Genomic DNA, 27,865 nt, shown 5'->3' with positions numbered 1-27,865 from the left:
CTTCAGCGCCGGAGCAGGCCCGTCCTCGTGCCCCGCTGCCTGGCCGGGGTGCTGAATCCTCTTTACCCTGCTTTTCGGCTCTCTCCCCCGCTAAGAGGGGGGCGGGGGCACAGTACCGCGCGATCCCTACAGCGCAAGATTCGCACGCGCGCGCAAGCTCCCCCCCCCCCCCGCACCCCCCCAGGTCAGCGCCTCCCCGTTCCTAAGAGGCGGAGCCACCCTGGCTGGAGCAGCGACCAGCCCCCACCCTCCACTGCTGCGCGCACGCCCGGAGGCGCATGCGTAGGGCTGCTCCCTGGAGCTGCGGTGGCTTTTTGCCCCTCCCGGACGCCAGGGGGCGCTTGTGGGGTGGGCCGCCTCCCTTGAGTGACCCGGAAGTGAGGGAGCCTGCGGCGCGAGGGGCCGCACGCGCTTTCGGCCTGCAGGGAGACGCGGAGCCGCTGGCGCCAGCGCGAGCCCCGCCGCGGGGATGAAGTTCGCTTACAGGGTAAGGGGCTGGCGCGCGTGTCACCGGCACAGCCGGAGCCCCCCTCCCCCCCCCGGGTGGTGCTCTCTGGGCCCTGCCCCTGAGCCGCCCCTGCACACACCCCCCCCCCGCAGCCTGGGACCGTGCCCCAGAGTCCTCCCCCCATATCCTGCCCTGGGAACCCCCCCTGGATCCCTCGCCCTGCCCCTCCTACGCACCCCCCGTGCCCCCTGCAGAGCCCTAAGCACCCCCCCACACACACACATATCCTGAGTCGCTGGGATCCCCCTTCACTGCCCCCCATACACATCCCACCCTGTGCTCCTTGCAGAGCCCCAAAGCTGCCCCCTCAAACACCCTGAATCCGTGGCATCTCCCCATGAATTCTCCCTATACTGCCCCCCCCCACACCTCCTACCGTGTTCCCTGCAGAGCGCCCCCGCACACACACACACACACCTGGAGTCCCTGGGAACAGCCCATCCCTTGTTGCAAGGATCGCTCTACACTGTGCCCCCCCCCCATGCATTCTTCCCTGGTTTGCCCCAGTGCTCCCCACGCACTTGCTCTGAGCGCTTAATGACTGTTCCTTCTTTACCTCTCTGAACCCCTGCCTGCTCCTCCAGCACATTGAGCTCCCCCTTTGGGGATTGTAACCACCCCACCCTGATCTTTAAGCATCCCTTCCCTGGAATGCGCCTTCCTGTTGAGCCCCCAGTAAGAGCACCCTCTCCTTTCTCTCCCAAGTTCTCTAACTTGCTGGGCACTGTTTATCGGCGTGGGAACCTGCATTTCACCGCAGATGGTAACTGCGTCATCAGCCCCATCGGGAACAGAGTCACCGTCTTTGACCTGAAAAAGTAAGTGACCCGGGCTTGCACAGTGCCTCTCCTGCTAACTGATGCAATAGTCCAGTTGGACTATGTATAAATCACATATCTTCATTTTAGCTCCTGAAAGGCTGGCACAGAACTGGGGCTGGCGATGCTGGATAGTGAAATATTTGGATATGACTATAGCGATGGGCATGGGATAAATGGTAGGAAAGCTGTCCTAGTCTAGTGGACAGGGTAGGGTTCTGGACTAAGATTTGGGGGACCTGTGTTCAGTTCTTGGCTCAACCACTGATCTGCATCTTTGAGCAAGTCACAAAATCAACTTGTGCCTCTGTAAAATAGTTTTCTCTATTTCCGTGTGGTGTTATAAAATTCATTAAAGACTGGGAGGCACACAGATGAGGGCTGTATAAGGAGCTCAGCAGGTGATAGTATGAGAACCTGAATAGAACAGACTTAGTGTGTGGCAAGTTAATCACTGACAAGGAGGTAGAAGATTTTGCTTAGTGCACAGGCACTGCAGGCTTCCAAAATAAAAGTGTGTATAGTAGTCTTCTCAAATAAAAAGTATCTTGGTGAGAGGAGGGGGAACAATCTGCCTGATACAGAGGTTTCTGGAATGATTAGCATTCTCAAACACCACCACTCTCTTACAGTAGTTTAAAAAAAAAAAAGTCAAGCCTATAGAATAGGCTGCCAGGAGATATCAGAGAATGCATATTTCATGTGTAGAGCCCTATGCGGATACAAAATTTGTATCTGCGTCTGATCTGCAAACATGGTCTGGATATAAAGCGAATATCTGCAGATTTGCAGGGCTCTGTTGTAAAATTTGGATCCACGGATGTGAATATTCACACATTTGCAGGGCTCTATTCATATGTGTGGATCGATGAGAAGAGTAGCTGTACAAATGAAAGTATTATAAAACAATGAGTAAAGACAATCAATAGTATCAATGTGCATTTGATGTGGTATGGTATCCCTGTGCAGTTCTGTTGTGCTTTTTTTTTTACTCTGTGGGAAATGGGGGTCTTGGTGTCCCTGATCTCTACTTTTAACCTTCCTATCTTTAAAAGTCTTCATTGTGGCCATCATGCTGCAGAGCACTTGGCAGCATGCCATTCAGTGCCACTTCTTATTCATCTACAGGGGTTATTGTTGAGCAGCGTGAAGTAATTTCAGGGTTTATGCACCCTGTTTCTGTACCACTCCCAGCCCATGCTGACCCTGCACTAGAAATCAAGGCCTAGTCCTCTGAAAATGAAAAGCATTAGTATATTATGAAGTCATTAGAGCACTGTTATGCTGCTGTGGTTAATGTTGTTTTATTGGTTTTCTTTTCCTCTAGTAATAAGTCAGAAACATTACCATTGGCAACACGGCACAATATCACATGTGTGGGGCTCTCTCCAGATGGAAGTCTTGCCATATTAGTTGATGAAGGTATTTGGGGTTTTTTTTATTCCTAAAGGTGTGTCAGAGAACTACAGTTTGCAGAAGAGAGTCCACTTTATTAAACATGATAATATTTACCCATAACTAGCCACATTTGACTAAAACTTAATTCTGAAAACATAAATTTCTTCCTCAGAATTTTCAAAGTTGTTGTTGAACCATAATGTGGCTTCTTTAATTTTGTTCAGTTTTACTATGTTAATATTTTAAAATGGTGTTATATTGAGAAGCGTGTACGACACCTCCCCCCCCCCCAAAAAAAAAGATGTCTGGCTTAAAAAGAAATAAATCTATATACCTAGTTTCTTCAGAGTGTCGAGCTGTTTCAGTAATCCTTTTCCTTCCTTCCTTCCTTACAGAGGGAGCTGCCTTGCTTGTCAATTTGATCAGTAAATCTGTAATACATCAATTCCATTTTCAGAAGCCAGTGCACTGTGTCTGCTTTTCCCCAGATGGCAGGTAAACAGGAACTTAACAACAACTTTAAAGTGTAGGTAATGAAAGCTGTAGTTAATTAAAAACAGTTAGGCCAGTCAAGGAAACTTTACTCTGACTTCATAATGCACTTCCCCATGGGAAAATTCAAGTTCATTGGTGCACAGGTACCTAAGAGATGCACATAGTGACGCTGCAGAGGTTGAAGTCAAGGTTTTGCATTGTAGGATCTTGAGTGATGTTGGAGATGTATGAGACTTATTTATATAGGGGCAGACTCTGCCCCTCTAAGTGGTCAAAAGCTGAGGGTAAAGGTATGTTGAAAAATGATATCTTAACTACGGACATTTCCTTGCTTTTAACACTTTGTTTTCCTTGAGCAATCTTAATTGATTTTAATGAAAAATTTTCTTTCTGGAAGTAATACACAAACTCTATTTATACATATACACACATTTACTGGAGTGGGGGGTGCTGTATACGCAGGTGATGTATTTTACATGACAGGACTTTGTCTTTACCAGTGTAGCAATAGTACATATTTATCCTTTCATCACACAAGAAATATCCCTTTCTAATATTATTTTGTTTTGTTGTATTTTTCTTGTTTCTGGCATGGAAGGACTGGTTGCTCCTTCGGTTTTCTGTATAATTTTGCTCTTCATTTTCTGTGTGATAGGAAATTTGTGATTACAAAGGACAATGTTGCTCTTATGTACCATGCCCCTGGGAAGAAGCGAGAATTTAATGCCTTTGTTCTGGACAAAACTTACTATGGTCCCTATGATGAAACAACATGTATTGACTGGACTGATGATTCAAAGTAAGTAGTTACAAAAGTCAATGGGACTTGTGCTCCTTGCTCCCTTGCAAATCCCACTTTATTGCTCTTTATTGCAAGATGTTCTTGCAAATCCCACTTTATTGTTAATTTGGTGTTCATTATTAAGGATAGTATATATGTTGGATCCTGAAATTTTGCTCCAATAGAAATTTCATTTGTGTTTGTGCACTGTAGTCCAGTCTCCAAATTCTCAAGTCTTTCATTGGCTTTGAAGGCTCCCTTTGATTTCTCAATTTCTCAGTGTATGTTCTTAAATTTATTCACAATTAATGGTTTTTTTTTTTTTTGGTTTTTTTTAAAAGCTGCCTGAGTACATATCCATAGAATATAGCCACATTTTGGGCAGCAGTAGGGTATAACTGTCCCTTTAAAATGGGTCTCCATCCCCTCAGAGGGGGAATGATCCTTACGGAGTGAGTGTAGTTGGCTGTCTCTGCCTATTCAATGCTTGGCATCCCTGCTAAGACTATCAGTTGTAGTGTGAACATCTGTCCAGTACGAATCACCTATTGAATATCTGTACCTCTCTGTTAAAATGGGGTCCACACAGTGCAAAAATTTGTGAACCCATGCTCTGATCTAACTTCCCCTTTATTTTCTTTATAGGTGTTTTGCAGTCGGTAGCAAGGACATGTCAACATGGGTGTTTGGAGCTGAGCGATGGGTTAACCTGATCTATTACTCTCTGGGAGGGCATAAAGATGCAATCGTAGCCTGCTTCTTTGAAGAGAATAGTCTAGATGTATGTAAGCAAGCCCACTGCTTATTTGAATATTCACATTAAAATTGGCCCAGCATTTTTCCATCTGTAGATAACCATACTGAATTTCTATTGCATTGGTATTCTAATGAAGTGTTCATAGAAATTACTGGTGGAAAATACCTGTTAGGCTATTTAATGTCCTGTAATTCAAACATGATTTGCCAAATTGTCTTTAGACTTTGTCGAAACGTTTTCCTCTGTCTTCAGAGTAAATCTTACAATTTTCATGATAAATGAATTTTCTAAGCCAAATGTGTAGGGGCCCTAAAATAATGCTTTATAGTGGAAGCTGGTTACAACCTTAATTATCGAGTAAGTATTGCGACTCCCTAATCCAGTTTTTGGAGGGCTGGTATGCTGTTTAATTCAGCAGATTATGGAACCATAGGGCTGTATGATGGTCATGATAGATGTGTGTGTGTTTATACTCCAGCTGTACACAATTAGCCAGGACGGGGCTCTGTGTGTGTGGCAGTGTGATACAGGCCTGGATGGTCTGAAGCCCAGGCCTCCCAAGGACAGAGCTGAAGATAAGAATGAATCAATGAAAGACCTGGGTGAAGAGTTTATTGAACAGCACAAGGGTGAGGAGATTCATGGCAAAGCCACTACAAATGAACAAGAAAGGAGAGACAAAGTGAAATATTCACGTGCTGCAAAGTAGGTGATCTTTCAACGATAACAGGGATATATATAGGTAGATATAACAGGCATAGTGGGGATTCATTGCAATGGGCTCTGCTCACTTTATATTAATATACCTTGTCTTACTTGAAGCTAGTGGACAACGCTATCCAGCTTTCAGTCATTAAACCCTATTATAATTGCCTTCAATAAAACACATTTCTGTCGTACCCTGAGCATGTGAATAGTGATTTATGCAGTTGGTGAGTAAATAGAAGATTTTCCTCCATCTGCCAAGGATTAAATCAATGTTCTTGTTTTTTGATGACACAAAAGATTACTATCAAAAGTTAAAAACGTAGGAAATGTAATGAGGTCCAGGGCACGCCATCTGCAGCGGCACTGATAGATGCTTAGTTTCTGCTACTGTGGAGCTATATTTCTGTGAGAAAAGATGGGTTGACATCAAAATACTGAATTGTGGCTCTGTGACGTTAACTTCTATAGAAGATAGGTATCTTTAAGATGACATCAGCAGTTTGGGTTACCTTTCTGAAGGAGTGCCACATTTCCAAATGAGACATTTTATTTATTGAGTACATAGTCTTAGAGTATAAGGAAACTTTAAATGGAATATGCAATTGTTGGATAACATTCACACATACATTTATTTGACCCTGAGAATGCCATCAAATACAACACCGTAAGAGCTACAGCTACAAAATATAAACCTCAGTACCAAGAGTGCAGTATTTATGATTCCAGTGCTTTAGTTACTCATTTAGAATCATCTTAAAGAATACAGGGATAATAACCACTTATTTTATAGAAACCACAGATGTTGGTGTTAGGTGACCAAAAGAAAATCCACAGTTTAATTCCTCTGAGGTTAACCTTAAGTGTCTTTCATTGTGTATAGTCGTGTGCAATGTCTGCTAAATTATGTTAGTGTAACAGCTGTAAATTAGTGTCCATGGTGGGAGGAGTGGTTCAGCTAGAGGAATAAAGCAAAATGTAAATCATAAGCAACTTGGAGAACTGCTGTGTTTTAGTTTGTTTGTTGTGGTACCACCTCCAACATACTTGCCTTATCTTGAATTGTCATTGCAAAAGTACACCTGTCAGTCATCTTCACATTGCTTTTTTGGTTTATTTTCTTTGGCATATAGGTACTTTTTCAACAAAGAAGGAGATTTTAATAACCTGACATCTGCAGCTTATCACAAGAAAACGCACCTTCTAGTCACTGGTTTTGCTTCTGGAATTTTTCACCTACATGAGCTTCCAGAGTTCAACCTCATCCATTCCTTAAGGTTAGTTTAATTGTACAAGCCATAGAGTGGGTCATTGTGTCTAATGCTGAAGGAAGAATGTCATGGTGTGAAAGTCTTGAACAGTCCACTGGGTGTTGTAATTGGCATTTCAGTCATGAGTTGGAATTATGAAGCCACACTGATTTGAATAGGAGCATTAATGTCTGACAGATTAAATAAAACTATTTAATTCCACTTCATTGCTTTATTAGAGAGGGGCATGATTTGAACCAGGAACTCCTCTGATTTCTAATCCAAGCCTTGACACACCCTCTTTATGGTTTTGGCCAAGTCACTGAACAGCTAGGTCAGTTTTTGCTTGTATAAAATGAGAATATTACTTACCCCACAAGGGTATTAATAAATAACATTTCTAAAGTGCTTTTAAGACCAAAAAGATATAGCAGATGAATATTATTATTATATTTTGATGGTTGCTATGTAGCATGGCGTGTTAAACTTAAAAAGGGGATGTGTAAAGAATGAACGCACATTGTCCATTTACAACAAAGTAGATCTTTCTAGAATATGGCAAATTTTAATCTTGTACCACAAAGTAGCTCCTTGCTCGAGTTCATAGTTGCTTTTTTAAAATACAAATTTATACTCTCTTTACCCTGGACTATATTTTTTGTTCCTTCTATCCCATAAGAAGTCTGAAAAGTATCAGAAGAAATTACAGCTCCACAGCTAGCTCCAGGCTATCTATCCTTTGATAAATTGAAGTTTATTGAATTGAAATGGTGGAAATTTGTAAAACTGATCAGCATTTAAGCACTGTGGCAGTGGTTTTTGTCTGTGGTGAAATACATTTAACAATTTTAAAAACCACACAAAAATTTCTGTACAAATCACTTCAAATCGACACTCGTTTTAAAAAAAAAAAAATTGGATGGGATTAGGAAGAGTGTATTGATTCAATTGTAGGTCATTTTGTATTGAAATACATTTACACTCTAATCTTGAAATAATACTTAACACTTGTACATCATTTTACTTCTTCAGAATGTTGTGCAGACATTAAGTGGGAAAGAATTGAGAGATGAGAGTGATGTGCACAAATATTGTGAAGGAAGAAATACTGTGTGTTCCTGCTAGCTCTGTGGAATTGTATTACTGGGACTACAATACCTATGGCTTTCTGATGCCATTCAATTAGCACAGTGATGGGCATGTATTGGGACATAGTTGGCTGTGTCCTGTATATTGAGAACACTTGAGAACACAGAGAACACTTCTAGCTACTGCTTCCTTGACTCTTAGGATCAAATTTGCCACTAGTATAAGTGGACCCAACTCCAGTGACTACAGTAGAATTTGTCCTCTTGTGCTAATGGGAACTTTGGCTCTCATGATCAAAATATGTGGTGCATTTTCAGTTTAACATAGAATTAAATGTGAAATTCTCATTACATCTTTTGCATTACTGTGAAAGTGTCTCCATATGTCCTTGATCCAAAAGCCTGGGCTGGCACAACTTATTCCAATGCTGACTAGGCAGTGTATTTTTGCTGGTTTCCTTTAGATTTATTAGAGGATATGTGTTCATTATTTCTGATTTCATAGGAATGTGAAAATCAAAGGACTTGTTTGAATAGAGGAAATCAAAACCCAGTTTCTCAAATTACATTGTTCCTTTAATCCTCAATTTACGTATTTCTTGGCATTTTTCACTTAGTATTTCAGACCAGAGGATTGCGACTATTTCTATCAACTGCACTGGTGACTGGATTGCTTTTGGATGTTCAGGTTTGTAGTTCAAGGGTTGCCTTTCTAAGGCAATATGTTGCAGGTCTGCAGGTGTGAGTGAGTCAGGCAGGACCCCTACATTTTAAAGTTTTATTTGTTGTTTTATAGGCCCATCACCATACTATCAGAGTATGTCACATAGATTAATGATTTTGGGCTTATAAAATCCCTCTGATGTAGGGAAATAATATTTCACAGATGAGAAAACTGAAACACGTAGATTAAGTGGTTGTCATGAAATCTGTGGCAGATCTTGGAATAGAACCTAAATGTCTTGATTCCTAGTCCAGTTCCTGACTGCTAAGACTATCCTCCTTCTAAAGGGAGTATATTGTGGCACCAGCCTGAGCACAGGTTATATTTTACCTTTATTCTGGGTTACCTTTCTTCCTGTGTGCATCTCTCTTCACCGATATAAATGTCTTCCTTTGCTATAAGTTATGGCTGGATGGATGCACCAGCTAACCTCCTCCAACTCTGAGCTGCAAGTCTAGTCCATAACCAACCGCCATGCAAGCTGAACCCTTCCCCACTCTCAACAGATGTCTCTCTCTTAGAACCCTTCTCGAGTCCATGGAATTGAGTGAAAGCCATTTGATATTCCATGCAGTAACTTCTTGGCCAGACCAATAAGAACCTTAGTTTGGCTGCTTTTGGTAGACATTAGCTCTCCTGTGTTTCAGTAATGTTGAGATATAGTTTTGATTCACTTAAAAAAGGCAAGATTTAAAAAAAAATATTTCACAGGAAAGACCAATTTCAAGCTTGTGTGTTTTTATTTTTATTTTATTTTTTCTCTTTCTAGTAATTTTTTTTTAATGGTTTTCCTCCATCTTTTTTTGGCTGCTCATCAGGACACATCTGTCTTCTGCCAGTGACAGTAGCAGTATTGGCTTGGCAAAGCAATAAGAATGCTAAGTCAAAGTAACAACTGCTGACGTTTGCAGAAAGTCTGTCACCTTGATCTTGAAATCAACCACTGTGCATTCTCTTAGGGTGGATGCATACATAACACAGGCTATCTGTATGCACATGTTTTTTTTATAAATGGGAAGGATGTTGTATGCAAGTATGGTATGTAGCCTGTATATGATGGGCCCCATCACTGAGTCGGAATTACATATCTATCCTCTCCTCTATTATGTTTACAGGTCTGGGTCAGCTGCTGGTGTGGGAATGGCAAAGTGAGTCTTACGTGCTGAAGCAGCAGGGCCATTTCAACAGTATGGTCTCATTGGCATATTCTCCAGATGGGCAATACTTAGTTACTGGAGGGGATGATGGGAAAGTAAGTCAGTCAGTTATTAAAAACTCTTGGCTCACAAAAGTATAGCAAGTGGTACAAGTCTGAATACACTATAGAGAGCACTGTTACTGTAACTGACAAATCCTTTTTCATAATTTTAAAAATAATGTTTTTGGCCACAATGCCTGTAAATATGTTTTGGAAGCTAGGAGCAATTTACTTTCCCACTGCCTCTACATTCTGGTTTGTTATTGTAGGGATGTTCTTTGGGATGTGCTTGCATTACTTACAGTTTCTAGCAGTTAAGAATTTGATTTGGAACAGTTGCAGATGCAATGCAGCATAAAGAAAAAAGTAGGCCAAAGTGTGGGCTTGATAGTAGTGTCCCTAATACCTGTCCACATTAACACACTAGCAGAGATGGTAGATTAATGGTGTATTAGTATAGACGACCCTCAATTATCCAAAATTGTGAAACATCCACCATGCCATTCTAACAGTTGGGGTTTACCAGTCTCAGAATAAATCCAAAATAAGTTTTATAAAAAGATATGATTCCTAAACAAAATTTTCTCAGATGTACCACTGCAGATAGTTGCTGTTTACAAGAAAAATGAAAGTGTCTCGTAGTTGAGACTTGTATTGAAGCTGTAGATTAGAGAGAGAGAGCCAGGCTTTGGATTTTGAAAGGGGCCATTGTCTTTTCTAATTATGGTCTGGAGACTTAACAGTTTATATATCTGAAATATAGACATTTTTCTCCCACTCTGAAATTTGGGGCTGGGAAAGAAAAATAGCCCCACTGCTGCCAATCAAATTTAGAACTGACTGGAAATGGGAATTCATATTCTGTGGGAAATTACAAAACTTGAAAAATGAGAAAATTAATTCTGAAACATAATGAAAAATCAAATTTCCCACAGAATGGAAGTTCTGAAATTTTCCTTAGAAAAAGTCAAAACGACGATTTGATCTTTTCAAAAAGTATCTTACGCTGCCTGCAGAGCTGGGCTTCCCTGGCCTAGGAGCCCCAGCTCCAGGGTAACTCTCACCCTGTTGGGGAACAGGGAAGCCATGGAGCTGGGAACAGTTTTCCAACAGAAAATTGAAATTTTCTTGCAAAATTGAAATCTGTGGAAAATTTAGTTTTTGTGTAAAGTGAATTCTCTGTCCGAAAATCATTCCAATGGAAAATTTTCAACCAGCTTTAATCAGATGTTCACCTTGCATGTGTTTCACTGAGATTTTACAAATAAAAGGCCTGATCCTGCATTGTTCCCTCCCAAACAGAACTCCCACTGGCTGAATTGGGAGTGCTGTCTGAGTGAGTAAGGCATGCAGAATTGGGCTTTCAGAATGAAATAATGAAGCTATGCTGGAGCATTCTACAAGAAGGATGTGGAAAAATTAGAGTCCAGCGGAGGGCAACAAAAATGATTAGGGGGCTGGAGCACATGACTTATGAGGAGAGGCTGAGGGAACTGGGATTGTTTAGTCTGCGGAAGAGAAGAATGAGGGGGGATTTGATAGCTGCTTTCAACTACCTGAAAGGGGGTTCCAAAGAGGATGGCTCTAGACTGTTCTCAGTGGTAGCAGATGACAAAACAAGGAGTAATGGTGTCAAGTTGCAGTGGGGGGGATGTAGGTTGGATATTAGGAAAACCTTTTTCACTAGGAGTGTGGTGAAACACTGGAATGCGTTACCTAGGGAGGTGGTGGAATCTCCTTCCTTTTGAGGTTTTTAAGATCAGGCTTGACAAAGGCCTGGCTGGGATGATTTAATTGGGGATTGGTCCTGCTTTGAGCAGGGGGTTGGACTAGATGACCTCCTGAGGTCCCTTCCAACCCTGATATTCTATGATTCATTGGGGTGTGAGTTTATGATACAGGAATTCTTAGAGGGCTTTTCTTACTTCTTTTGCAGGTGAAAGTTTGGAACACCAGTAGCAGCTTTTGCTTTGTCACTTTTATGGAGCATACCAGCAGCATCTCTGCTGTAACTTTTACCTCCACCGGTTATGTCATTCTGAGTGCTTCCCTGGATGGAACAGTGCGAGCCTTTGATCTTCACAGGTAAATCCTCTTTAAGCCTCAGTGCGTCACTCAGTTTTGTCCAAAGATTATCAGGATCTTGTGTTTTCATTCCTAGTCTCTAAATGCAATATACTGCCAACCACAGTCCCCAGCAGTCATAAAACCTTCTCACTCTTCAAATCTTAGTGCTGTTTTATAGGTTTAAAGTGAGTTTATCAGATTTTGACTAATAAGTGAAAACAGATATTGTGAAGCAGTAGGGTAGGGAGTCTGAATTAGCTAGCCAGCACGCCTGGTGGTTGATGGAGAGGTGCAGTATTGAATTGTTTTAGATCCTCATTCTGCATCTGGAATGGATCATTTCTGATGGTTTTTTAAAACTTGATTAGTCTGTATTTTTTGCATCATCAAGCATCTTTGGATACAAAGAAAACTATTATTTCCATAGGCTATGCCAACACTACACAATTGTGGGCTGTTGTTCCTTTATCCTTGTGCCTCAAAGCACCCTTCTGTGCATAAGAGACTCTGTCTGAGACTGGATCTAGGTCCAGTGATTTGGCCACCACAATTGTTACCTAGAGGCTAACAGTTCAGTAAGAGAATCCATAATCTCTGGCTTCAAAAATCAGTTAACTGATAAAGACATGTGTCTAAAGGAACATCTCCACTAGTTCACTCAGTAAAGGAAACTAATAAAACATATGGGCATAGCTGTTGCCAATCATTCAGCAGAAGGTATGTGTACAGGGACACATGCAAGCTACTCCATCATTCACAGGATAGGTGTGTGTATATTAAAAAAAAAAAAAGAACAAGCATCTTCAAAGATGAACATGAATATTTTTTGGAGATTAAAAAATATCATCTTCACAAATTGTCCAGCTTTTGCTGGACAGGAGTCCCTGAGCCAGTCTTGAACTCATTCATAGTGAACAAGTCATACGTAACTCCACTGGTTGAGCAAAAATGTCTTTTTTTGGATGTCTATTTTAATTTCTGTATGTAGTAACTTTGCAAAGTATATTCCAGATTTAAATTCTTACACGTCTTGGTTTAAAATGCTATTTTAAAAAATATATAAAATATTAAAATGTGAAATACTTTAATTTTTGTAACATAATTTTTGGGAGGAGGGATAGCTCAGTGGTTTGAGTATTGGCCTGCTAAACCCAGGGTTGTCAGTTCAATCCTTGAGGGGGCCATTTAGGGATCTGGGGCAAAAATTGGGGACTGGTCCTGCTTTGAGCAGGGGGTTGGACTAGATGACCTCCTGAGGTCCCTTCCAACCCTGATATTCTGTGATTCTATGATGATCTTAATGTTTTTAATTGTTTAGACCTATACAAAGATATATATTTTTAAATCATGTTTGCATATTGTTTACAACAGATACCGCAATTTCCGCACCTTCACTTCTCCACGACCAGCCCAGTTCTCTTGCTTAGCGGTGGACTCCAGCGGTGAGATTATTTCAGCTGGTTCCCAGGACTCGTTTGACATATTTGTCTGGTCAATGCAGAGTGGCAGACTGTTAGATGTAAGGAACTGAGATTGTTCTAGATCACTCACAATTAACATAGAAAGCACTCTGGTTATGTTAAGTATCTTTTAGGTTAGTTAACCCTGTCTGAGGGTTATGTGTTGTGGAGGAGATGCAGCTATATGTATAAAGCCACATTAGCCTTTTCTCTCTCTCTCCCCCCCGGCAATCTATAACTTGGTATCTCTGGACCATGCTACATTTGTGTCTGTGGGGAAAGGGTTAGTTTTCAGCATTCTTGAGTGGCTGACTGTAAGAGCAAACTAGGAAAAGCCTACTGAACTTTTCTGGCTGTTGAGTGAGCACAGCTAGTGCATAAATGACTTCTTATTGAAGGGAAAGAGGGAAGATGTATACAGCCAGAAAGAGGGCTGATAGACTGACTACATTAAAGTGTGGTACCTTGCAGAATGGTTAGACTGAACACAACACTAGCAGTTGAGAACCTCTCTCCTCTCCATGCCCACCATCGCCTCTTTGGACAAGAACTCAGCCTGTGTTGTCCACTTCAGTATGACGTAGAAGTTGTAGGAAGAATCTCAAGACTAAAATACAGCCTGAGGACATTCTTGCTACAGTGCAGAACTGGACCATACTCTGCTCACAGCAGGCTGGGAGCAATAGAAGGGAAGAAGCTTGTGGTTTTCATGAAAAAGTTTAAGGTTAAATTCCCCACTGTGGCTTAAAAATTCTGGATTCTTCTCAGAGGTGTGTTACTTATGGAAAGACATGACTGTGAAGGGGCATGGTCACCACCTCCATGCCTTTCACTTGCTTACTGGACAAAGGTATGGCCACGCCTTAAACATCCACACTAATGTGAAAGCAAACTAGGTGAAAAAAACCAGTTGACTGACTGCGGAGTAGCTTACTGAGCGTAAGTCAGTAATGATAGCAGATGAATTTTGTTGGGAGAGAAGTGAATGGAAGTCCTGTATTCCAGTATTGCCTCTTTTTCAGACACCTGTTTCTGCAGCTGCGGGTTTAAAAAAAGAAAGTGAAATGAATTTCCTTTCCTAATTGGAATGAATGTAAATGTGAAACCACAGATGTGCTCGTAGAGTATTTTTTATATTTTTATTGCTTACCTTTCAATCAGAATTGCAACAGGGACTTTGATTCGGAAAACAGCAAATGGTGAAATGGTTTCAGAAGCAGGCCAGCCTTAATCTCCAGAGAGATGATCTACTTGTCAATTCCTCTGGCTAGTTAGTTATACATTTAAAAAAAAAATCCATTATATTTCTGAATTCTAAGTTGATCGTCTTTCACCAGAGGAAACAAAATCGCAAGTATTACGGAATTCTGTTACCTAGTTTCTATTTCCTGTTCTTTAAGATCCAAAGGAAGTCCTTTCCCATCTCTGTACACAGGAATGTATGTGCATAACATCCCTTGCATTGAAAAAATAATATACTCCTAAATATATGTAGTAAGGGTATCCACAGCTAGTAGACATAATCACAGTTTTTGCCACATGTTTATATGTTGAACTCAGTTTCATTTAATTATTCCATATTATTTTTTTCTTACTCCATTAGGTCTTATCAGGCCATGAAGGTCCCATCAGTAGTCTGTGTTTTAACCCAATGAAAAGTATCTTAGCTAGTGCCTCTTGGGATAAAACGGTCAGACTCTGGGATATGTTTGATAGCTGGAGAACCAAGGAGACACTAACACTGAACTCAGATGGTAAATTTCATTTCATTCTGTTTAATCTGTCATATAGAGGCAGTTATGTATGAACTTAGGTATTGTTCCATCAAAAATATATTGAGAATATCTGTAGTTGATGAGGTCAGTCGGTCAACATTTATTCCTGGGGTAATTCTGTGCCACTGTGCGCACGCAGAATTCATGTCCTGTGCAGATTTCTTTGCTTCCCCGCAGAAAAATGACTTTCTGATGGGGAAGCAAAGGGAAGATGCAAGATCGGTCATGCACCCCTCCCTAGCAGCATGGGTGTGTTGTTTTGGGCACCTGAAGCAGCCAGCGGAGAGGTAACTGCCGGGGTGGAGGCTGGGGACACCCCACCGGGTGCCAAGTCAGTCCATCCGGCAATCCCTGTGTATCCAGATGCCCCCATGCTCAGACCTGCCCCCCCCCACACACACACACGCTGAGCCTCACCCTCCACACCCAGAGCCCCCTGCTGAGTCCTGGCACCCAGCCCATGGCTCCTACCCTGAGCTGGGCTCAGCTGCTAGTCTTTACTGGGCTGGGGTGGATAAGGAGTGCACTTCCCTTGCACGGAGTGGCTGGGTCAGACACCCCCAGAAACCTCTGGCTCTGCACACCCTCCCCGCCGCTTCCTGCCCCCATCTCTCCTCAGCTGTGGGGGGAAGGAGTCACTGTATGGGGAGCTGCTCCCCAATCTGCCCAACCCGCGTGCATCTGGAACCTCGCCCCACCCCTGCATCCAGACCACCCCCAGTTGAGCCCCACCACCCTGCACCCAGACTTCTCCATGCACTTGAACCCCCACCCCTATAAGCCCCATCCCCCCTGCACCTGGATCCCTACTCCACTGAACCTCAACCAGCTATACTGAAACTCCCTTTCCTCTAGCACCCGGACCCACGCGGAGCCCCAACTAATTTCACCTGGACCTACCTGCAGAGTCCCATTGGCCCTGCACCCGGAACCCCCAATGAGCCCTGTGCATCCAGATCCCCCGCACCCAGATTGCCCCACCTTGATCTCCCCCACACTAAGCCTCTCCATACTTTGATCCATTGCATTGAAGCCTGGGTTGAGCCTGCCTGCCCACACCTGGTGTGCCTGGTGCAGGGGCTGCTAACCCTGGTGAGCTGCTTCACCTGCTACTCCTGAGGGAATTTTGCACCAAAAAATTAAAAATTCTGCTCACAATATTTTAAAATTCTGCAAATTTTATTTGTCAATAAATAAATGTGGAGACTCCAGTGTGGCAGTAGGAAGCACAGACCACTGGCTGCACAAAGTGGAAGATCACCCTGCAGCCCAACCCCTCCCCCACCGGACACAGACCTCTGGGGCGGGTCTGGCCCTTGTGCTGGGTCAGGTGCAGCCTCACTGCCGAGTGCATGTCTGCGGGGGGGTCCTGCAAGGTGATCTCCCACCTTTGTGCAGCCAGTGGTCTGTGCTCCCCACTGCCTTGCTGGAGCCTCCACACTTATTTATTGACAAATACAATTTTCAGCATTTTAAAATACTGTGAACAGAATTTTTTGGTACAGAATTCCTTCAGGAGTAAGCATTTTATTTGCCAGTTTCAGCCTGTAGTTTTCATTGCTGCTGTTTCATAGTATTTGGAAACTGTCAATAGCTCAAAAAGCCTTTGGTGCTAGCTACCTGGGTTTTCGTCATCTTAACATTGTGTTTTGTTATAAAAATGGGAATGTGTACCCTCTTATTCTCCATCTTGCTTAGTAGAGTCCAGAAAAAATGTGTTAAGACTGAAGTACATTTTTATTCATCAACCAAATTCTCTGCAGTTCTTGTTGTTGCTTTCCGCCCTGATGGCAATGAGCTTGCGGTTGCTACCCTGGATGGACAGATAACTTTCTGGGATCATGAAAATGCAGTGCAGACAGGATCAATTGAAGGAAGACATGACCTTCAGATGGGAAGAAAAGAGTTGGACAAAATAACAGCCAAACAAGCTGCTAAGTCAAAGTATGTAAAATGTTCATGTAGCAATGACAAGAAATGCAACCCTTTTTGTGAGGGTTTCAGAATTTAGCCGACATCTGAATATCTTGATTCTGAGATTGTTTAAATAACTTGAATATTTTCTGACTCAAGTGTGCTGTCCATTCATTCTAGACCTTTTTTTTTTTTTTGGTACCTTCATCACAGCTCAGAGTCACTCATACATCAAATCCTGAGCATCTGTTCTTTCTCCTAAACTTGATTCATTTATACCATATTCAGTCTTTCATGTCATGCTGTGCATCATTTATCAGTGACAGTAAAAGGCATACACAGTTACAGTTTTGTGAGTAGCTGATATGTAGGTGATTCATTTCAGAAGATGTAATCTGAGATATCCTGCTGGTTTTATTATCCAGCAGTATAAATTTTTATAAATGCATTATTAACAATCAACTTTAAAAAAAATCTCTCAAACAATGAGCACAGCTGGTATGGAATGCCTTTGTTAAGAAATCTTTCCTTTTATCCCCTCACCCCAAAAAATTGAGGCAATAACTCTTTGAAAATTATATAACTTTCAGTTGTGAACACCAGTCAGTTGCTGTCTTCGAAATAGAGCTCATCATTTAATAGTAATTTTTTTCTGGCTCTTCTGAATCATTTTAATTGCAGATAAGACAGGTATGAAGACCTTTGGGAAGAAAGTAAACCTTTTGTAGTGGATATTTGTCTCATATGTGGCTTACTGCTCACTTATGTTAATGCACATCCATCCCGTAAAGCCTGGTTGCAGGAGTGTATGGTACTGATGGGGTGTTAAGCCGAGGCTGGTTTGTCTTCCCTCTAAGGGAGGTTCAAGCCCAGAGGGATTGCAAAATTGCATGTCTGAGAGGAAAGAAAAGTGTGCTTGATGGAAAAGCCTGCGAGAATTGTTTTGCTGTTGACGTGACATGGCTGTATTACAAGTGGAGTAGTACAAACATTAAATAATCCTCACAACACCCTGTGAGGTAGGGAGGTACGCCAACAAATCTGTTGAAATCTACATTGTGATAATTCACAATAAAGAATTTGAGAAGTACTCAGTCATGTCAAAACTATTCTGTACATTAAACATATTAAATTAATGACTGTGGAAGATTAAACTAGAAAAGGTTTTCTTTTATTCAATAGCAATTTTGATTCATTGTATTGATGTTTGCTCAAAGCTCAGAAGTAGGAGTGAAATTATGCATTATATATTTTTTCAGATCTTTCACTACTCTGTGTTATTCAGCTGATGGCCAGTCTATTCTGGCAGGAGGATTATCAAAGTTTGTCTGTATTTATCATGTGAAGGAACAGATTCTTATGAAGAAATTTGAAATCTCATGTAATCTTTCCTTAGATGCAATGGAAGTAAGTGACTATCTCAGTTTTTGTTTATTTTTTTTAAGACTGTGATTGTTTTTGGTAGTGTCTGATAAATGAGGTTTGCATTAGGAATATTTTATTACTTAAGTGAGAGTTCATTTTGTTGGTACTGAGTAGGAGACAGTCACAGGTGAAACCACCAAAAGAGCGAGTAAAATTGCGTAACTACTGGACTACAAGAAACTCAAAAGGAGCCAAAGTGCTTGGGTCTTGAAAGTGCAAATTTCTTGACAATAATGATAGTAAAGTCAATTTGCAATTACATTGCATTTCAAGAGGGAGAGATTTTAAAATTACTGACAATCTTGTACTGAATAATTTTATTTGTGAACAACATATTTGTGCCAAAGAATGGATGCAGCATGGGAGGGAGGGCCTGGCACAAAACTTCGACTTATGAATGTAATCTGACAGGATTGCCAAATGCAAAAGTTTTCAGTTAATTTAAAAGTAACTGCAGTATTGCAGTCTCTTCCATCACTCTTCCCATCTTGCTAGGAGCTCTTAGATCTCAACTTCTCATTCTCCTCACCTTGAATTGTCATGGCCACTCTCTGAGGAGGTCTGACCTGGACTTTCTTTGAAACCCATTTATGAACACTCCTAAATCAAGTAGAGGTTGTTGTAAGGTAAACTGAGGGGCACTCCTTCCCTCATCAATGGCTGAGCATGGACCCCACAGTATTGTAAGCTTCAGTTTCTTCCAGGAGTCAAAGGAGACTCTTGGATGAAAGTACAAAACAATAACCATTAGGTGACTGGGCTAACCCATTAAATGTTTGTGAATTACTCAGTTAATCCTGTTCAGAACTCTCTCTCTACATCAGAAGACCCCAAACTTTTTACATCGTGCCCCCCTCCATACCCATGTTGGCCCCCTACTCCGGGGCCTAGCCGTGCTCCCCGAGTGTTCCTCTGCTCCCTCCCTAGCGGGGAACACCCCACAGTTTGGGGACCTCTGCTATATGTGTATTCTTCAGATATAAGGAAACATGTTCGGTTGGAGAGGAGAAGCAATTTTACAAATGGAATATGAATATTTTTCAGGAGTACTTGGATCGTAGGAAAATGACTGAATTTGGCAGCATGGCGCTGATTGATGATGGGGTTGGGGATGAGGATGGTGTTGCCATTGCTCTTCCAGGTGTAAAGAGAGGTAAATTCAGTTCTTAATCCCACTGTTAGTAACACTGCTTTTTGCCCTTGGCTCCATGGGATAAAAACAATCCCTTCAACCCTGGGTCAGTGTGGGATGGACAAGGGGTGGTGCTATTAGACATATCCACCACCCTGCCAAAATTGTTACAAAGCTAGTTTGAAAACATTGTGCAGATGTAATGATCAGTGACCTGTTGTTGAATACTTTCTCATAGAGGTTATAGGAAACAGACGCACTGTGGCCTAGTGAGTAGAGCACAAGGCTGGCACTCAGACTGGAGTTCAGTTCCTGGCTCAGCCAGTGACCTGCTTTATGACTTCGGGCAAGTCATTTTCCTCCGTCTGTTTCTCCTCTTACACTTTGTCTTGTGCCTGGAAGCTCTTCGGGGCAGGGACTGTCTCCGTGTGTGGAGCACAACAGGGCCCCGTTCTCATCTGAGGCCTCTGGAGGCTATTGTAATACAAGATGACTGATTACATTTGAGTGTGTGATGAACATCATGTCCAAAGTAGGAACATGGCACATTGGTATTGCTCATGTTTGAGATCAGAACAACAGGATGATAAGGAAAATAGCAAAGTAACCTATGAGCTGAAAGGAAATCTGATACCTCAGGATTTTTTTTAAGTGATCTGTTGGTATCTATCACCTTACCAATATCTATCATGCTCGCCATACCACCAATCCTGAATCTGTCACACAATGGTTCAGTGTTCCTTTGTCAGATGTGTTTCTGCTGATTCACCAACAGTAACTCCAGGGTGAGGGTTCAGATCCAGTGTGAATATTTAGTTTGGTGTGTTGATGACTTGCTTCTCATTTCTTGTTTCAGGTGACATGAGTTCTCGGCACTTTAAACCAGAGATAAGAGTGACATGCCTCCGTTTCTCTCCTACTGGTGGGTGTTAACTGTAAATGTAGTTTATCAGTAATGTTGAGTCCCGTTTCTCCCCCCCCACACCCTCCACACACACACGCACACTGCAGAAGGACTGAGCAGTGGGTGAGAACTGGTAGATGTGAGCCTCTAATTTCTGAGTCATTAGTTCAAATTCACCCCAGATTTAGGGTGACATAAAGACATTGTCATTCAGTGACTCTCCAGGGGCTTATGTGAAATGAGTTGGTGGCCTCATTCCAGGCACAGAAAACACCTCGCAGAAACCACTGTTATTAATATTGTCACTTATTGGCCCCCTTATTGGCATTCTCTGAAGAGGGGCTGATTTCTTGTTCGTAGTAGCAATCCCTCCAGAACACATTACAGTGCTGTGTATTGGGCTTATTGTTGCCTTCGTTGTTCCTGTGTTCTGGATAACCAGAAGATTTAAGTTCATCGTGCTGTGAAGCTGGCACCTTTCACAGACGGTGTTTGATCAGTAAAACCATCTATAGTATTGAGAGACGTCCTTTTCCCAAATCACTTTAAGCAAGCATGGGAAACAGTCTTCATGTTCATCACCGCTCCCCAGAAAAAAACAAGTGCGTTGTGTTTAAATATCAAGTGCCACTTCTCTTTTAGGGCGAAGCTGGGCAGCGACCACCACAGAAGGCCTTCTCATCTACTCACTAGACTCCGGACTAATCTTTGATCCATTTGAGTTGGACATTGACATCACACCTAGCAGTGTGCGCAAAGTGCTGAGTCAGAAGGAGTACACCATGGCCATTGTCATGGCCTTCCGGCTGAATGAGAAGAAATTAATTCAGGAGGTCATAGAGACTGTACCATGTAATGAAGGTAAGCAGGGCTTCCATAAAGTGTAATTAACCTAATTTGAAATCCAGTTGTGTAACCCCCTTTGAGCTGAAGTCTGAGGGCAGAGTGTAGCCCTTAAACTTCCTTTTATTACCAAACATTTTACAATACAGCAAGCCTACTGCATGTTTATGGAAGGCTGTGTTAATTCGGGATACTAGTCATTTCTACCTCAGTACTGATGTGTCAAAAGAGGAAGGGGGAGAGAGTCTTGCAGCTGAAGGTAAGACTGAAAGTCAAGAAATCTGGTTTCTGTTTCCTCTCTGCCACTCTCCTTTTTGACCTTGCACAAGTAAGTCCTCTCTTTTCCTCAGGTTTATATCTGTAAAATGGGGATAATGTTCACCTCACAGGGCTCATTTGTGCCTTAATTCCTGGATCACAAAGTACTTTAAGATATTTGAATAGAAATGGCTATAGAAGTCATTTTTCTTATTGTATATAATAAAAAAGGCACATTTCACTACTATACATTACAGTGCATACATACTGCTAATTAATCATCACTTATTTGGGGGCATAATTTTCCTGAACCAAAAAGCTTAAAATGTAACTTCATAAACATAGGAACAGGAGACTGAACGTTGTCAAATAAAAATGTCATAAAGTAAATATAGCTTATGTGCTGATATTTTTATGTAGAGAATGAGGTGTGGCAAGGAAGGAAGAAGACTGTAGAGTACAGAAGTCAGTGGTCAAATGATGCAGATTTTTTGCGTTGGTGTAGGAGAGTGGATGCTTGGCACATCCAGAAAGTAATACTGTTCCAGGTGTGAGGAGCAGCATAGAAAAAGGCAGAAAGGCAAGAATGGGAGGAAGCGACACGGGTGAGCAAGGCGGGGTGGGTGGTGATCAGAAAAGTAGTCAGGAGGCAAAGCCTTAGGGCTGAGGATAAGGAGTTGGAATTTTAGGTAGAAAGGTGCATAAGATACATAAGATAGATGTATCCGATGAATTGAGCTGTAGCTCACGAAAGCTTATGCTCAAATAAATTGGTTAGTCTCTACGGTGTCACAAGTACTCCTTTCCTTTTTATAAGATAGAAAAGGAATTCAGGGAAGGAGGTAGTAGGGAGGAATGTGGTGGTGGTAGAAGAAGAAGGCTATTATATCTGTTTTATGTTGGATAGAGGGGAGAGTCGGGAAGGCTGGAGAGAATCCAATCTAGGTGGGGGAGAACCATGCTGTGAACCAGGGTTTTGGCAATAGGGACTGAAAGGAATGGTAGGATTTTAGAATTGTTATACTTAAGCCATGGAACTCACTGCAGTGACGTATCAGAGAGTCCAGGGGCTTGTGGGGAATTCAAAAAGGGGATTAGACATTTATAAGGATGATGAGAAAATTCAGAGTTACATTAGATTGGATTTTTATTTGGAAGGGTTATAAATAAGGCTACAATTTTGGCATGGGTCTTTTTATTAAAGTCATGGACAGGATGCAGGAAATAATGAATCATGGAAATGCACACACAGTAAACCAGTAACGAAGCCCAAGGCCTGCCACCCGGGGCTGAAGCCAAAGAACTCTGACATCTCTTAAAATCATGGAAGCCGCAACCTCCATGACAGAAGCATAGCCTTAGTTATAAATCCTCATGCTTCAGGGCATTGTCATCTACTGACAGACAAAGGTTACGAAGAAACTTCTTTTGTGGGAGGGTTATTTTAGTACCTTCCTCTGAAGCATCCTATACTGGCCAATGTTGGGAACAGGAACACTCAATGAGATGGAGCACTGGTCTGATCTGCTATGGCAGTTACTATAAAGTGAGAAGCAGCAAGATTTTGCCAGAGCTTGGATGTGCAGAGAGAGGGAAAGGGTGGAGTGAAGGTAGTTGAAGTTTTAATAGGAAATAAATGTCATGGCAGACCCTGTTTTAGTGGTAGATAGGAGGATCTTGCTTTTAAGTGGTGTGTAGGTTGGAAGATTCAGAGGGGAGTAACTTACTTTCTGAAGGACTGGCGAGTGATAATCACAATATGGCAGATTACCTCCTGTGCAGTGATGCAGAATAGTAGAACTGGGATAGTCTCTGAAAGGGCGTCTCCTCAATTTTCCTTCCCTTTCCTCACACCCCATAATTCCAGTTGAAAGCTTGATGGGGTTTTTTTGTTGTTTTTGTTTTTTAAAAACAGTTGACGTTGTCTGTTCATCGCTCCCAGAGCTGTATGTGGAAAAGGTGCTGGAGTTTCTAGCCTCTGCCTTTGAGACATCTCGTCACTTGGAATTCTATCTTACTTGGGCTCAGCGGTTGCTGATGCTACATGGACAGAAGTTAAAAACAAGGTGAGTGGACTTGAAAATCAAAACACAGAAAATTTGACATTTTAGGCTAAAGTTTAAAATATTTGAGAGACAGTTAAGAGGCTTCCAGCAACTATCTTTGAGATTCTGTATTGAAACATACAGCCCAATTAAAGTTACTTGATTATTAAAAAAAGAAAAGGAGTACTTGTGGCAACTTAGAGACTAACCAATTTATTTGAGCATAAGCTCTCGTGAGCTACAGCTCACTTCATCGGATGCATACTGTGGAAAATGCAGAAGATGTTTTTATACAAACAAACCATGAAAAAATGGGTGTTTATCACTACAAAAGGTTTTCTCTCCCCCCACCCTACTCTCCTGCTGGTAATAGCTTATCTAAAGTGATCACTCTCCTTACAATGACAGGTTTCAGAGTAATAGCCGTGTTAGTCTGTATTCGCAAAAAGAAAAGGAGTACTTGTGGCACCTTAGAGACTAACCAATTTATTCGAAGTTTTTTTGTTGAAGGATAGTCAACTTCAAAAACAGACTCCAACGAGAGACTGCTGAATTGGAATTAATTTGCAAATTGGATACAATTAACTTAGGCTTGAATAGAGACTGGGAATGGTTGAGTCATTATAAAAAAGTAACCTATTTCCCCTTTTTTATTATTCTCCCTCCCCCCCCCCCCCCCCCGACGTTCTTGTTAAACCCTGGATTTGTGCTGGAAATGGCCCACCTTGATTAACATACACATTGTAAGGAGAATGATCACTTTAGATAAGCTATATAAGCTATTACCAGCAGGAGAGTGGGGAGCGGGGGGAGAGAAAACCTGTTGTAGTGATAAACACCCATTTTTTCATAGTTTGTGTGTATAAAAACATCTTCTGTATTTTCTACAGTATGCATCCAATGAAGTGAGCTGTAGCTCACGAAAGCTTATGCTCAAATAAATTGGTTAGTCTCTAAGGTGCCACAAGTACTCCTTTTCTTTTTGCGAATACAGACTAACACGGCTGTTACTCTGAAACCTGTTACTTGATTATTATGACTTCCCAATGACCAATGTATGTTGAAATGTGAGTATTTGGGAGACACAACGTGAATCCTACAGTAAAGTTGCAGAGGAGGCTCTCCTAGATTGTAGGTAGAACTTTGTTTGAACTTCTAGCTTTAGGTGCTAAATGCATAAAGCTATAAAGAGCTGTAAGAAGACTTGTGGGAACACTGTTCTTAAACAATTATTTACATTTCATGTAATTGACATCCAATTGGGCAGTGCTTCATACCTAATTATGCTGACTTTGTAGACTTTGCTTATGTTTTTAGTAGGCTGTCAATCACAGTTAACACCTGTGATTAACTGAAAACAAAATTAACACATTAATCGCATACCTCTGGATGGGGAGGGAGGCATGGGGGGTGGGTGAGGCTGAAGCCCTTAGCCCCTAGCTCAGTGGTTCTCAAACTTTTGTACTGGTGACCCCTTTCACATAGCAAGCCTCTGAGTGCGACCCCCCGTATAATGTTATAATTTTATGTTTATATTAATTTTATATTTAACATTATAAACATTGTTATAATGTTTATAATGTTAAATATATTAAACACTTTTTAATATATTTAACACCATTATAAATGCTGGAGGCAAAGCGAGGTTTGGGGTGGAGGCTGACAGCTCGTGACCCCCCATGTAATAAACTCGTGACCCCCTGAGGGGTCCCAACCCCCAGTTTGAGAACCCCTGCCCTAGCCTATATTTGAAAATATAGAGAACCTACAAAAATATTTTTAAAAATGGTATTCTATTATTATTGTGCAATTAAAACTATGACTAATCGAGTTACATTTTTTTAATCTCGTGCTTAATGGGGATTAATTTTTTTAATCACTTGACAGCCCTAGTTTTTTGGAAAGCAGTGTAATGATTTCTGTATTCTGCATTCCTGCCTAGTTCCTTTCAGGCAATTAGACAAGATATGAGTGTTTCAGCTCAGCATTCTTTTAGAGTTTTTGGGCAATTGGAATGAGGACACTGGGCAAATTAAAAATCTGACAGCTCTTCCCAACTACTATTTGGGAGTCACCGTAGACCAGAGGAAGAAGCAATTATGTATTCCTTTTCTTGCTGATGTGGGGTGAAGAATGAGTAGTTATTCACACATCATGCCATCATTTAATGAATCTGAAATGGAAAAGAAGATTGATTCTTTCTTTTGTTTTGTTACAAAGTAGCAGTGGATAGTTTGTGAAGTCCAACTTCCTGCCTTGCTTTCCTGGAATTTATACCTTGAGTCAACTTCTTCTTCATTATAGCAAACAGAATCAACTCTGAAAAGTTGTCATTTGACCTCAGAATGGAACAGTTTCTGGGGCTGATTTCTACATTGGTGCTGGGGAGGGAGAAGCATTTGACTAACTCAGCTGAAGCAACATGAGTAATAAATTGCATACATATGTTGTACTGAGCTAAAATTGTACACAGGTTTATTGGTGGACACAGCACAAAGTTACAAGGTCACTTGCTTTTATTCAGTGACATTTTAGATTTAGAACATTGATATGTAAAAATGAGCTAACAATATAACCGTTTTTTTTATTTGAAGAATAATGTTGAAAAAGGATTCTAGAAATCCATGTATAAATACAGGCTACACAGTTAGTTGCTTGCTTTCTCCTTTGTAGGTCAGGGAAGCTGCTGCCTATGATTCAGTTCCTTCAGAAGAGCATCCAACGTCACTTTGAAGATGTTTCTAAACTGTACGTATTGCTGTCCTTTAAATATTTTTAAAACTTAAACCATAATCTTGTACAAAAGCTTAAGGCTATTGAATGCTGAGAGGGAAAATTTGTGTGATGTACTTAGATGAAGCAGAACCTAGCTTTTAATGTTTTTGTATTCTGGTGACTTGTTTTTACAGCTGTGAGTGGAATCGCTATAATATTAAATATGCTTTGGCCATTTCACAACAACGGGGCATGAAACGTCCTGCAGAAACATCAGTGAGTGAAGAGGAGTTGGAGGACTCTAACAGTGATTATCTTATGGAAGAGGCAACCACGCAATCATAAGGACAACGTATTTTCCCTTAATTTTCCTATTCCTTTTTGTTTTTTGGGGACCTACAGAAGCAATCACTTGCACCAGTGGAATTCACTGAGATTAAGTGGCCCTCATAGTGGCTTATTTTGTATATGTTGTGATATAGGCTTGGAGTAATCTGCAAAGGTACAGAATCTGGTTCGATTTAGGATAGCTAAAGTGTAGTCCATAGAGTCCCTAAAACATGGCTTGTGGCCTCCCTCTTCCCGTAACTGAGGGAGCAAGGACAAAGGTGATCAGTTAGATTTGTATCCGAACTCAAACAAGATACTTGTGTTCATCTGTCAAAAAAGATAAAAGCACAAGTAAACATATTGTTAGTGTGTTTGTTTTTGATAAAATTTGTATAAATATACAGGCATTTTAGGCATTGCAAATCACTCTCTGAAGCCTTTGCTGTCACAATATTTCTGTGCCCCTGGATTAAACTCTTTTTTTAGTCATTTTTGTGTGTCATTTTTCATTAAATATTTGGAGGGTTGCATATTGACCTCAACTCATTTTAAAATGTTATCCCAGTTGCATTTAATAAAATAATAATAATTTGCTAAATTTTAAAATTATCCAAACTTTAAGCTGAATATTACCCAAAAAAAGGAAAAATATTTGAGATAAATGTTTCACCATAGTGTGAGCAAAGATTCTGTGCAGTACAGCATCTGCAAGGAATTTAATTGGTTAATGATCAAGGTATTGCAGTAAAGATTTATGTCCAGAAATTTCCAGCCTGTTGAATGCAACTTATACCACTATGTAACCAAATCAGAAGAACAGTAAATATCTGAATGTTTGTTTCTCTTTTCTTTTTAACATGACAGCTGTTTTTTTTGTTTGGTTGGTTTTTTTTAAACAGTACAACCAGGGTTCATTAGGATGTCAGATTTTGCAGGTTTGGGTCTCCCAGTTGCTTTAAATGTGAGTTAACATGAGCACCAGTGAATTACTTTTTTGATATTCTGGGTATGGAAAAAACATGCATGTCTCCCATGCAATATATTAAAAGATCTCTATTAGTGAAGAATATCTCACAGATTACGACTGGTTTCAGTCACAAGTGATCTTCTATTAAATTCTGTTTTGGTGGGTTTGCTTTCCTCTCTCTTTCTCTCAGCACTTGGCAAAAAGTTACTGAAAACTGTTACAGAGAAAATGTGCATCAAAAATGTTTAGATATACAAAAAATCAGTTTGTATGACTCAACTGTATAAAATAAATATTATTGTATACTC

At 41.1% G+C, this 27,865-nt stretch overlaps 1 protein-coding gene across 1 annotated transcript; it reads left to right on the top strand.

Moving 5' to 3' along the window:
- Positions 1-352: 352 nt before the first annotated feature.
- PWP2 (PWP2 small subunit processome component) lies at positions 353-27,865 on the top strand. Its single transcript, XM_084612171.1, has 21 exons — positions 353-487; positions 1,214-1,326; positions 2,654-2,748; positions 3,120-3,219; positions 3,875-4,018; positions 4,646-4,781; positions 5,236-5,462; positions 6,596-6,739; positions 8,418-8,488; positions 9,640-9,776; positions 11,659-11,807; positions 13,161-13,308; positions 14,853-15,003; positions 16,788-16,968; positions 18,198-18,345; positions 19,408-19,516; positions 20,352-20,417; positions 21,042-21,260; positions 23,416-23,566; positions 26,219-26,293; positions 26,455-27,865. Exons 1-21 carry the CDS (start codon positions 470-472, stop codon positions 26,603-26,605), a joined length of 2,733 nt encoding a protein of 910 aa, XP_084468297.1. The 5' UTR covers positions 353-469; the 3' UTR covers positions 26,606-27,865.

Source organism: Lepidochelys olivacea (assembly GCF_965140295.1).
Source record: "Lepidochelys olivacea isolate rLepOli2 genome assembly, chromosome: 1".
NCBI lineage: Eukaryota > Metazoa > Chordata > Testudines > Cheloniidae > Lepidochelys > Lepidochelys olivacea.
Note: the sequence above shows the minus strand (reverse complement) of the source record. Positions and strands in the feature narration are given on the sequence as shown.

What these genes read in the sequence shown, in the direction of transcription:
- PWP2 (XM_084612171.1), top strand. An exon ending in ACCGTCTTTGACCTGAAAAA is followed by an intron (nt 1,327 to 2,653) that starts GTAAGTGACCCG and finishes CTTTTCCTCTAG; the next exon opens with TAATAAGTCAGAAACATTAC. An exon ending in TTGAAGAGAATAGTCTAGAT is followed by an intron (nt 4,782 to 5,235) that starts GTATGTAAGCAA and finishes TTTATACTCCAG; the next exon opens with CTGTACACAATTAGCCAGGA.